The following is a 12,763-nucleotide window of genomic DNA, read 5'->3' on the forward strand; positions in this document are numbered from 1 at the left end:
CACAATTGGGTTCTGGCAACTACAATTTTGCCTTGATTTTGTTATTTTTTTTTTCAAACAATTTAATCGTGATGGTTGACTTCGAAACTTCACACATCTTTGAGCCACTTTTGCTCTCATAGTTGGTAACGTTTATTTATTTTGTGGTATATGTTACACACCATATTTCAAAGTCAACAGCTTTGCGTGCTCAAAATTAAATAATTTTTATGTTTTCATACAGAGAGGTAAAGGGGTATCTTAGTTTCAAGGGTATCCTTGTGACATAATTTAAAAGAAACCTTAAAACCTAGCTGGATTTCATTATTTCTTTATATAATTATTCATAGAACTTAGTATTTTATTTAAAATTCAATTTCTTAAACCCTATTTATCTTTTAAACCTGAGAGTAATTTCAATTTTTGTGAATGAAACCCCCACTGAAGGTCATCAATAATGGTTTTAATTAAGAAATCCAAATCAAATGATAAACTGGTTTCAGGTTAAAACTTTTCATTATGTTCGTGTGCGCAGTAGGTAGGTAGGGTCTGTGAGATATTTTTATTTATTTGAGAAGCATTTTCGATGGAGAACTGGTTCATTAAATGTGCGTAATGTGGCCAATTAATAAAGAGCCTAGAATACGTTTACTTTGCTTTGTAAATTTTATTAATAATAGAGTGTAGTCTGCTAAAAACTGGCTTAAAAGATGGCTTGAGATTTACTTTCTATATTTTTTCTAAATATTTAGTGAAAGTATTCAAAATTATGTAAATTTTTCCATCTAAAGTACTCAGATTTCTATCTATTTTATAGTAGTACCCCTTAAAATAAAACATTGTTGTTTTAATTAATTTAAGATATTTTTTTAAGAACCTCTAAAATGAATATAATGGAGATTCATAAAGTATTATTCATAAATACTATTTTTAAATAAAAAAAATAAATGTTTAATTTAATTAATAAAAGATATCATTTTAAGATCCATTATTGATAAAAAAAAAGTAATAAACTTAAAAAAAAAACATTTAAATAAAAAATCCGATAAAGACCTTCTGCTAAGAAATTCTATTCCTCTTCGAATGTAATTTTAATTTTGTTCTCTTTTTAGTTCCTGACTGGTTTTTGCCATTTATGCTTTATTTTGTTTTTCTTCTTGGGGGCTCTCTCTCACATGTCTCTCACTCACTCCCCCTTTTCCGCCCACTCCTTCGTCCACTTGGGGGCTCGCTCTCTTCTAAATTTTAGCTTGTTTGTCATTCGAAGATTTTCTTTGCAGATTTGTTGTTGTTTTCGATTATTTATTCGTCGGTATGCTTTGGGAGTACATTCGTTCTCTCCCTCTCACGCATGTTTTTTTTCGTGGCGAACAAAGAGGAGGCCGGTTTCTGTTTTCTGTCTCCCCTTTTTGCGTTCCCTTTTTCTTCCCCTCAAGCTGTATCTGTGTGAGCGTGTGCCTTTTCAATCTGCGTTTGTGTTTGTGTATCTTCACAGTCAAGGACAAGTTAATGAACGATTTTCTCTATTTCTCAGCTGAGGGTGGTGGGTGGTGGGTGGCGAGTGGGTGGTGAAGGCCTGAGGGGTTGAATTTGTTTTGGTTTTTGAGTTCAAAATAATTATATTATTTTTGTTTTTTCAAAATTTAATTTGTTTTTCTTCTCTTTTCCGGTTGCTCATTTTTTTATTTTGCTTGGCGCCGCAATTTTATATTTTTTTGGCACCTCTTGTCTACCGTTTTGTTGTTGTTTTTGTTTATTAATCACTCTTTAATTAATATATTTTATTTGCCTTTATTGCGTTCGACGGGTCTTCAACTTTTCATTCATTTTCATGCATTTTTTGGCAAGAGACTGTGACCCACATTAACGCCAAAATGTTGCATCAGCACTTGAGTTATTTTTTATTTTATTTTTTTCTTTTAATTATATTCGTCACAGTAATTTCTGTTCTTAAATTTTGTATTAATAAAATTTTCTTTGTTTCTGATTTTTTTTTTTATATTTTTATTTCCAAGAAAGAAATTGAAGAAAATTTTAAAATTTTTGTCCTAGGTCATAGACTATTTTAATGAATTTTAATTTATTTGGCTATGGTATAAAATAATAAAAAATGGTATAATTTGCTACGAATTTTATTTTTAACATTAAAAAGAAACCATGAAAATTACAATTATTTATTTATTTTTAGGCTCCAAGTACTAACCATTTCAAAAAATAGTGTCGTTAAGGAAAGCTAATTGAATTTGTAGTCTTTTATGATGTCACAATTGTGCCCTGGGCTTGGGACTTGCTTGTTATTAATGCACAAGTGGCAGTCAGTTGTGGCAACTCCCTCCTCCCTATTGGCCAATCCCAGTTGATAAGCGTTTTAATATTTAATCGGCGTGTCACGATGCCGGGAAGCTGGGGCGATGTGTGGGTGGTGGCCCCAAGGAGGGAGGCAGTGGGCTTTATTCTGTCGCATTATGACGCAAGAAATTGCCTTTGGGAGTGGAGGGAAAAAGTGTACATGGAACGGGCGGAGATTCGCGAAAAGTTAATTAACATTTTGTAAGCGACACGCTTCGGTGGCATTTGCTATCACTTTTATTGTTGCAACAAAAAGTCTTTTAAGAATCGACTAGTAGAAGTGGTAGAAGCTAAGCTGGATAATCTGGATGTGCTTGTAAGCATTGACTTTAAAAGGGGTTGGTTTAGTTTCTTTTTTTTCTGCTAGTCTTGCATTTAAAGGTTATCCAATTTCACAAAGGCCTCTTAAAATCTCTATAATAATGTATCCTTACTTTCCTCAACAGATCACAACATCCACCGCCAAGAAGCTATGGGAGAAATCCGACGGCAAGGGCGTGACCTCGAGCACTCCTGGTGGACCCTTGAATCCCCTACAGATCCCAGGCATCGGCGATCCCTCATCGGTGTGGAAGGATCATACATGGTCCACCCAGGGCGAGAATATCCTGGCACCGCCACCATCCCGGGTATACGCCGCCCATGGTGGTGCCTCCGATACCTCAAACAGCGGCAATACGGGCATTCTTAGGTGAGATTTTAGAGCTAAAATATAAATAAAATTTGTAAGAGAAAAAATGTTTATAAATAATAAAATCAATAAAGTGTGAGAATTAGAGGGTTTAAAGGTAATTAAGTAGCTCAGGAAGTAACTGGGATCGTGTTTAACCAAAACTCATTAGTCTAAGCAATTAAGAGTGCCGTTAAAATGTACAATTTATCTTTTTTTATCTAGCTTTTTAAATCTACAGCGTTAAGTATGAGCACCTTTTGACATTTAACCTACCGATTGATTTATTTATTGGCTAGAAACAGTTGGGAGTGAACAATTGGGAGTAAAAATTAGAATTTATGAGTTGAGAAAATTATAATTAAAATTTGTATTAAATCATATTTGTATTAAATATTGTATTGATAAATAAAAGTAATATTCTAATAATGAAAATACATTAATCTCTTATTTTAATATGATATTCTAGTCCCAGGGACTCAACTTGCGCTAAAATGGTGGAATATGTCCTGAGCGGATCGCCGACCAACAAGGAGAGCCCCCTTTCCGGTTTGGAGCCGCGTTTGCGAAATCTTAAGTTTGATGACAACGATAAGGTTGGTTTTCGAAACTACAAAGGATTGAAGGATTAAATAATAATAATATATTTATTGTTGCAGTCACACGATGATAAGGAAAAGGCAAACTCTCCGTTTGACACAAACGGCTTGAAGAAGGACGATCAGGTCTCAAATACAAATGGTGTTGTCAATGGCATTGACGATGACAAGGGTTTCAAGTGAGTAGAGAGACGACTTTCAATCCCAGCTGGCTTGCCTCTTGCCTCCTGCCCCTCCAGAGGCGGCTTAGGGAAACTGGTTTCCTCGTTCTCCAGATTGTGGGTTTCCGTCTTCGGGTCTGGTCTGGGTCTTGGTCTTGGTCTTGGTCTTGGTCTCTATGTTGGACCGCAGAATGTTTTTATGATTATTGAAACTGAAAATTTTCCAGTTCAAGGTTGTTGGTTCTTTATTTCTTTTTTTTTTTTTTGCATAAACTTTTACTCTCCAATCATGAGGTTGCTGTTGGAAAGGAAATGGGGAGTTTTTCCAGTTTAATATTATCATCGTGACTGGCTCAAAGTCTTAGATGTCTAGTCATTCTTGTGATTTTAATAGTTTCTGATTCCCCATGGAACTTTAATCAGCTGGAAGTACAACAAATACGCAGTCTTGTTATTTATTTATTTATTTATGACAAGCCTTGAATAATAAATTTTTGGATAAAATTGACCGACAAACTGTGAGCGATTGCCTGAATTTTTTATTTGCTCGGTCTTAACCCATTTTTTCTTATATTTCAATTGCAATCGCAATCTCTTCATATTCATGAGAGACATAAAGTTAAAAAAATAATTGCTGCTCTGCCCACCAGTCAGTTGTTATTATGTTTTAATTGTTATTTATGGCAATGGGGGAAAGCTTTTTTTTTTTGCTCAGCCCACCTGCGTTTTTTGCGCCTTTTGACGTAATGTGACGACACTTGGAGTTGAATTTAAAAAAAAAAAGAGGTATAGAGAGGGAGATGTCTGATTGGAAATCGATTTTATTTTTTATACAAATTTTGTGTATATTTTTGGAGTACTTGGAGATCTGTATCTGTAATGTTTTAACGCCTATATGAATTCGTGGCAACAAGAGACTTGCTTTTTACTTGGCAACTGGGGTTTAGGCCTATAAAAAAAAAACTATTAAAAACTAAACCAGTCTGTGGTTTTCTCTCTTGACTGTTTTTTTTTTTTTTGTATCTCTCTTTTGGCAGCCGGCTGGTTGCCTGAATCTCTCTGGTTTGTGCTGACGGGCTGTTTTGCAATTTCATTGCCGGTTGGCCCAAACATGTTTCAATGCCAAACGTAATAACGGTTATGATGTAAGTGGCAACACAGCAACAGACACAATAACTGCCACAGTGGCCGCAACAAAAATCACCTGCAATCATTAACACTATAGCTGTTATAAAGCAAGACCTATCTATCAGATAAAATAATTCATAGATATTATTCCTTGAAGATATTGAAATCAGAAACCCTCTTAAAAGACAAACAATTAACTGCCAGGCGGAAGAAATAGATAGAAAATCGAGTCGAAAGCGTTTTGTTTTCGATTAGTTTCTGTTCGATATTGCGTTACAGCGTGGGCTTCAGTTACCATTTTTTTCAGACTGTTTTTTTTTATTCAATCTGTTTTTGGCTTTGTTGTTATTGGTGGGGTTTTTTGTTGCACGTTTTGTTTGAAATTAAAGTTGCGAAAACATTGAAAAGCGAAAAGCGCTGCTAAAAATAATTCGAGGCAGAGGCAAAAGTGGCCAGACAGGTGACTCACCTGACTCACTTACACACACTGACACTGCCGGACTCACTGGCTCTTCGTTAGCTTAGCTGCCACCTGCCAGGTGACCCAGACTGTTAACCCATTATCGCCGCAACACCCCACCCTATATAACCCACATAGTAGACTACCTCACTACTTTTGACCTTTTTGGCAACACATTTTTTGTGGAAAGTTGCCAGTGAAAAGCTGACCTCCATCGCAATAGACCAAAAGTAAGAGTGTGTAGTTTATATTTATTTATATGGCTGATGAATTACGAACTAAATTATCCATTAAATAAGAGGTTATTTTCTGGGAAAAACCATTTAAGAACTGGTTGGTTGATCTCACGATCTAGACTTGTTACTGTCTGGTGATCACTTGGCTTAGAAGCTTTTTTTTTGTGTATAGTATGACTAAAGATAATAGTCAAATAAAGCAAATAATAAAAGTTAGAAATATATTATTATTTTATTAAAATTTCTTGTTCTTATTCTCAAAAGAAGAGCTTCAAGAACTTGAAGAAAAGCTTTAAAATTCCCTCTGTTTATGGTAGAAATTACCAGACAATCTCTTGAATTAACTAATTTTAAAACAATGATTAGCTAAAGACTAATCTTCATCCATTGTATTAGTCATGGCAACTAAATTTGGCGATGCACTGTTTAAGATAATAGTTTTAGGAGCACTGGTGATGTCTATTCTTTTGTTCTGCCGCTGAGCTGAGCTCGTTTCTTTCTTTGTGTTTATTTATTGTATTTATTAATGCGATGTGAATGACCCGACAATGAAATTATAGCTGGCAATTTATACAAACATACATATATGCCATACACATATATACTTTTAAGCACACATGCAACGCTAGAAAGAGAGGGCCTAAGGTATAGAAACAGTTGCAGAGTCATTCACTTGAGGCGGCGGGGGTGTGGTGCCTCAAGAGTAATGAATGAATAGGAGCTGTATGCCGACAGTCGTGCAAATGGGCTGAGGTAAATGCATTAATTAATTTGTATAAAGTGTGACTAACAATCATTGAAGCACAAACACTGACAAGCAGTTCCAGTTTCCAGTTTGATATTAAGTTTTGCGGGACGATTTTATTTGCATTTTAAGCGCCGCTCGTTAAAAATCGTTGACTTTATGCGGCGTTTTTTTTTTATTTATGGACTTTGTCCAGCTGCTATGCTGACGTCATGAGTTATTGCTAATTAAATGCAAACAAGTTTGCTGCTTAAGTCTTTTGTTTGTACTTGTCATTTTTGGCGCAAAGGCTCTCAAACTGTATGCTACTGTTCAGTGAAAATTATCGACAAATTAGCTTTATTCTATATCCGTTAAATTGTCGTTATTGGTGTAAACAAATTATGATTTATTAAGCAAATAAACTGTTTGTTTTAAAAGTTAAAAATATTTGTTTTAGGCACAGTTTTAGAGTACTGTGTTGTACTAAAATTTTGATCATGATTGAGGTCTAGGATAAGTTTTGCTGGTTCGTGTCTCCACTTAACAGATGTAACATGTAATGTAAAGTCCCCTATGTTATTTCGCTGTTAGATTACATACCGGGTTGGTTAGTGCTTCCAAAACTGTTGGATAAAAAAAAAAAACTGTAAAAATTATGAAAAAAATATTTAATTAAATACTAATATAACTTTTATTACAAACTTTAGTCGTACACCCGGTTCTCGTCAGCCGTCACCTGCAGAGGAAACCTTGCCACGCCCCCCAAATCTACTGTTCCCCGCTCTGCCGCCCTTCAACCACATGCTCATGGACCACGGCCAGGGCATGGGCGGCGGTTTGGGCGGTGTCGTCGGATCCGGCAACGGAGTGGGAGGCGGTGGTGGTGGTGCTGGTGCAGGCAGCGCCTATGCCGCCCACCAACAAATGGCCGCCCAGATGAGTCAGTTGCAGCCACCGATGATGAATGGCGTTGGCGGTGGAATGCCGATGGCAGCTCAGGTGAGATTTTTGAATCTTTCTTTTTTTTATTTTTGGGATAAAATCTTGTATAACTTTTAATCTTATTGGATTAATATCATTCTGTTGCAGTCACCCATGTTGAATCACCAGGCAGCTGGACCCAATCATATGGAATCTCCCGGAAATCTTCTACAGCAACAGAATTTTGATGTTCAGGTGAGTTTGCGTTCCAAATAGCTTCTGTTTGTGTTTCCACAGTCTCAAGGGTGACATTTTCATTGTGGTTTGGAGCCGAAAATTTGGGTCATGTTAGGAGGAAGGTAGTAGGCCGGGGGTATGGAGTGTGTGGAGCCGCATCCCATTGCAGGATGGAGTGGAGGCTGGTGCAGCAGAAGCTTCCCGGCTAATATTGCACATCCGGCGGATGCTGCTTTTGTGTCCCCTGATAGCCATTTCCGCCATTGCCACAATCCTGGCTGGCAACACATCTCCCATCTCCGGGCAATGTGCAACCCCCTTTGCGGCTCCCATATCGTTGCATGCAATTTATTTCGAAACAAAACGGAAATCGGATTTATTAGCCACAAAATTGCTTTTAAGCTGTGTGCCAGTGGCTTTCAAACCGCCCGCCCCGCTTAGGCTCGCTTTCAGTCACAATTTCTGCGGTTACAGTGAAGCCCCGCAATGACAGACATGCGTCACAGATTGACTTTATTAAAAATATAAACATATATTTTTTTTTCTTATTAGTTTACACATTTAAAAAAAATATAAAAAAAAGAATTAAGAATTAATTATTTGAAGGAATAGTCCTTTGTCCTTCCTGTAGACTTTGACTTTATTGCTGGCCAAACAACATCAGCAAACTTGGCATTGCCTCCACCAATGGCCAAATTGAAAATCAATATGCGTTGTTGCAGTTGCTGATGCTGTATATCCTTCCCCACTCCCACCCCCTGCCCCCTTTCCCAATAGTCCTTGCCCGCAAAGCAAATTGACATTTCCACACTTTAGTCGTCGTTGAGGTTCGGGCAATCTGCACTTCCGCTTTTTATCGCTCGCTCCACACATCCTGCAGGCATTTTTGTGTCGCTTTTGTCTTCTCTTCTGGCCAAAGAGTGTGTGTGTAAAAAGAAGTAAAGTGAAGGGCAGGGGTAAACTTTATCGTAACTCTATAGTTACATGTATGTGTGAGTGGCGAGGGGGGGTGTTGTAAGTGAGCCTCCTGAAAGTATGCTGCGCAAAATGCATCAAAGTGAAAGAGCCACACACACACTGACAGAAAAGATCCTGAAAGAATGTCATTAAGTTTTAAAAACTATAAAAAATATAATAAATAGTAAACAAAAAACAAATGTAATGTAAATTGTTTAATATTATTATTTAATTTTAAGTTATTCCTAAGTTGAAACCTTAATTTTAAGAGAACACTGTATGCAAGGCTTTATTTCATTTTTTACGTTTTTTAAGAAATAAAAAAAAAACAGAAAAAAAAACAAAATAAAAAAAAAAAAAGGCAATACATTTAATGAAGTTTAAATTAAATAAAAACACACAAGCACTGGCACTACCCATATCGGAGAAAAATGTATCAACTTTATCCGAGTGAGTAATAATTATGATTATTATTATTATTATGCAGTCATATACTCGGGGACAGATAAGGCCACTCAACCCATAAATAAATAAGAAGAATAAAAAAAAAAAAAGAAAAAAAAAAGGGTCCACGTTTATTGGTTCTTCGGAAGGAGGCACTGCAATATGTGGCCGATAATGGATAGTGCATCCGCCACCTACCCCCAATATCCTTTTTATATGCACATTTTGCCATTTCACTGGCTTTCGTGCATATTTCTTATTAAATTGGCGTTGATATTAACTCTGGAACAGCGAAAAGAACCACCAAATAATGGCATCTTGACGAATTGCATGCAAAATAACGAAGAAAGCTCTGAAATAAAAGGGGCACCACCACCACCACTCCACACCACACACAATGCCACCGATTTTTGACAAAGGTTATGCAATAAATATGAAGACGAACGACTTGACGCCATTGTGTTCGCTATGAGAATCCTGAAAAGAGGACGAAAAATCTCTCAGATTGATCCGGGAAGAATGAAAATGTGATGATGTGGTTGGAATATGGATGGAAAATTTATAGAAATGCGGTAGTGCTTGTAGAACAAAATATTCAAACTGCTTATTCATGGGTTATACTTTTATACCAAAATGAAATTTTAAAAGAGATTCAGTATATGAGTTTTTGACTTATTTAAACAAAAAAAAAAATGAAAGACAAATGAAGGATTGACATTCCCGAAGGAATTTCCCGACAAACCTATAAAAATAATAAGTTTTGAGGAAAAACTAAAGAAAGATTAATAAACTTCAAAGAAAAAAAAGGTATAGATCGTAATCCCCTCTCTAATTTCAAACTTATATTTCCTCTTACTCCAAAAAACTAATTAAAAATATTTGTGGCCAAAAAATTACTTCAGTTAGATAGTTAGTTTTCCTCTTGCTACAATTACCAATTGTTTTTGTGATTTCTGGCTTTGTTCACTTTCGGCCAACACTTTTCGGCCAACACTTTTCGGCCAACACTTTTCGGCCACTCTTCCGTCTTGGCCATGCTTCATTGAGTGGCTTTGTGGGTTAATCACTCAGACGGAAAGAAGGCTTTTGTTGTCTTCAACGGGGGCTTAATCGGATAATTGTTTTCACTTGCTACCCACTGCCCAATTCTTCCAAGTCTTTGATCAGAAAGTGTGTTTACTTGATTTCAAATCTCTGGATTAGGTCATTTTCCTGAGGTATTCAAGGGTTAAATCCATTGTAGTTCATTTCGAAAGTTAGTAAGTAGAAGCTTAGGCTTTCACACTTCTTTGCAGTTAAATGTTAGGCTTGAAAGTATTTTAATTCATGCAAATCATTTAAAAAAGAGATTTCGCATTCATTTCGCATTAAAACCCACATGCATTTGGCATTCAAAAATCGTGGTGCATTATTTATATTTGAAGTGTGTGAAAATTTGCATAAAAATGCATTTAAATCAATGGAAATGCAACATCTGTTGTGCCTCTTTGCACCACCTTGCCTCAAACTCCCAGCATGCCCCAGCATGCCCCTGGATTCGTGCAACCCCTATTGTCCGGGGCATATATTAATTCAGCAATTAATTAAGCGTTAATTGGCACAAAAAGCATACAGCTCATTATGCATGTGTGTGAATGGCACTTAGTAAATTAATTTCCAATTGTCCCTGGCATAAAATTATCCTTTTTTTATTGGACCATCAAGTTTAGAAAATAAATTTAATTAATTGTACTTGAAGTGACTTTAAATGTTAGACCCTTTTTAAATGCTAAACAGATAGCCTTTGGGAACAGAACCAATTTCGTAGTCGGTGACCCAATATTTGCCACAAACTCTAGTCCTGCCACAAAAGCCATTTAAGTTGCCAGTGACAACGACAAATGCTGCCGCCTTGTTTCTGCCACAATTTTCACCTGCTCTTATCAGCCCAAAAACCATAATCAAGTGGTTGTTGTTTTTGGATGGGGAGGTAGCAGGTAGCAGGTAACTGGAAAAGGACGAGGCCAGAAGGCTTGAAGGGGTATGGCAGTGGGATGGGATGGGATCCAATGCTGTCACTTGACATTCACCGCCAATAAAGCCCAATTAGCGGTCGCCTCTTGCCTCGGATACTCCAGACCACTGAAGTCGTCGTCTTGCCTTGAAGTTTGTGTGGACACGCAAATGCTAATTAGTGAGCGGCAAATAGATGACAACGGCTCCAGAAATGGGGCATTGCGGGTGGCAAGAGTGGGGCTATGTGCTATCTGTTGTGGGTAGTCGACACATTAATTAAGCGACGCCTTGATGCATGCTCCATAGCGCTCCCTGCCACTCGATGGGCTGAAAAGATTAGTTGGCATAAGTTCTGGTAAGATCTGACCTTTAATCTAAAATCCTTATAGAGTAGTAAGGTAAAACACTAACATGGAAAATAATTAATGAAAAAGAAAGCAAGTTAATCAATCAACGCGATTTTAACCCTTTCGTGTTGGCTTAACCCATTAACACATCTTAACTTTCAACTCGAACTTCATGTGCGGAGTGGCTTGTCTTTCACCTGATTGCCTGGCGGGTTGAAAGTTCAAAGTAATACTGAACACTGACAAAAAGAACAATTTCGGGAAGAGTTTAGCAAATAATTTGCCTTTAATTAACATGCTCTGACATCATTAAGCAGATGGCAACAGTTTGTCAGATAGTCGGAATCATTTGTCTTCACGCCCGCAGGAAATATCCAACCCCCGGACTCATGCCGGCAGTCGGCAGTCGGCAGTCCCTCCTGGGGAGTGAATGTTATCGACAGCGCCCCACCTTTCCAAGGCCCTGACTGTCCCTGTCTTGGTGTTAGTGTGTGCTAATTAAATAGAAAAATTAGAAAAACTACGTCGTAAATTTCCCAGCGAACGTAGTCGTCGTCGTAGTCGTGTAATACAAAACCCAAAAGCGCACTTATCACACTCTAGGGGTAGCAAACCCGGGGATATCGGTCGGAGGGAAGTCGTCCGCTGACAAAGAGCGATGGGGATAATGGAGAATATGGAATGTGGTACCGAGAATGGAGGAACGAAGCTTGGTAAACCCCAATCCGCAGAAACCCCATAGCTTGAACCATTGCCAGAAACCCCAGAACTCTCTCTCACCCCCTGGCTGGTGTGAAATCATTTGACGACATTGCTCTCTGCATGACGCAATTAATCACATTAGGTTTGGGGCGAGGGCCAGGGCGGTCGGGTCTTATTTATTTATTTCGTGGCCAGACGGCGAACAATCGCTTGATTAGCTCATAAGTGAGCAGTCCCCAAGACATTGACCCCGATAAGAAATCCGAAGGTCTGTCAGAACTTCAAAAGGCAAATTGGAAATGCAAATTCTAATTATATGATTACATTTTGCAATGGAAATTAATTGAGGAGTAGAGGAGGTTTCTATTCGAATAGACAGTATTCGAATGTCCTCATTATGCAAATTCTGAGTGAAACTTTCGCAATATGGTATAAATTAAACATTAAATCCACATGAATAATTTGTTTTGCTTTTGAATAATAATAACAGATTATTATACCTAAAAATTAAAGCTTTAAATGATGGGGATTTCTGCTTTCTGACTCCTTCAAACTATTGTTACCACTTTCTTGGCTGCTTGTCTTGACTCTCCTTTGTCCTTCGTCCTCTGACTGCCCAAGTTTCAACCTCTTGGCTTGTCAACTTTTAGTTGGTTACGTCTGAAACAACTTTTTCATTAATAGTTAACAAGCTTCATAATTAAGCAGTCGGACGGATGAAAGTCAGTCCAGTCCCTTTCTTTTCTGCTGTTCTTTTCTTTGAGGAACTTTCATTCTATAATTTCTTCAGCTTTTTTTCTGTTCGAATCGTGCTGATAAAGTTGTTTTGACTTGCCTTTGGAGTGACTCGT

The 12,763-nt window shown here is 37.4% G+C and overlaps 1 protein-coding gene across 12 annotated transcripts in view; it reads left to right on the plus strand.

Annotated features, from left to right (window-relative positions):
- LOC6501200 (maternal protein pumilio) overlaps positions 1-12,763 on the plus strand; it is a 167,829-nt gene that overhangs the window by 12,906 nt on the left and 142,160 nt on the right. For all 12 annotated transcript variants that reach the window (XM_044717330.1, XM_014911444.3, XM_032449435.2 and 9 more), the window contains 5 exons: positions 2,775-3,019; positions 3,468-3,594; positions 3,658-3,776; positions 7,017-7,308; positions 7,399-7,485. In XM_044717330.1, coding sequence (XP_044573265.1) covers positions 2,775-3,019; positions 3,468-3,594; positions 3,658-3,776; positions 7,017-7,308; positions 7,399-7,485 — 870 coding nt within the window. The remainder of the gene's footprint in view (positions 1-2,774; positions 3,020-3,467; positions 3,595-3,657; positions 3,777-7,016; positions 7,309-7,398; positions 7,486-12,763) is intronic.

The sequence above is a fragment of the Drosophila ananassae genome, chromosome 2L (genome assembly GCF_017639315.1).
Source record: "Drosophila ananassae strain 14024-0371.13 chromosome 2L, ASM1763931v2, whole genome shotgun sequence".
Lineage (NCBI taxonomy): Eukaryota > Metazoa > Arthropoda > Insecta > Diptera > Drosophilidae > Drosophila > Drosophila ananassae.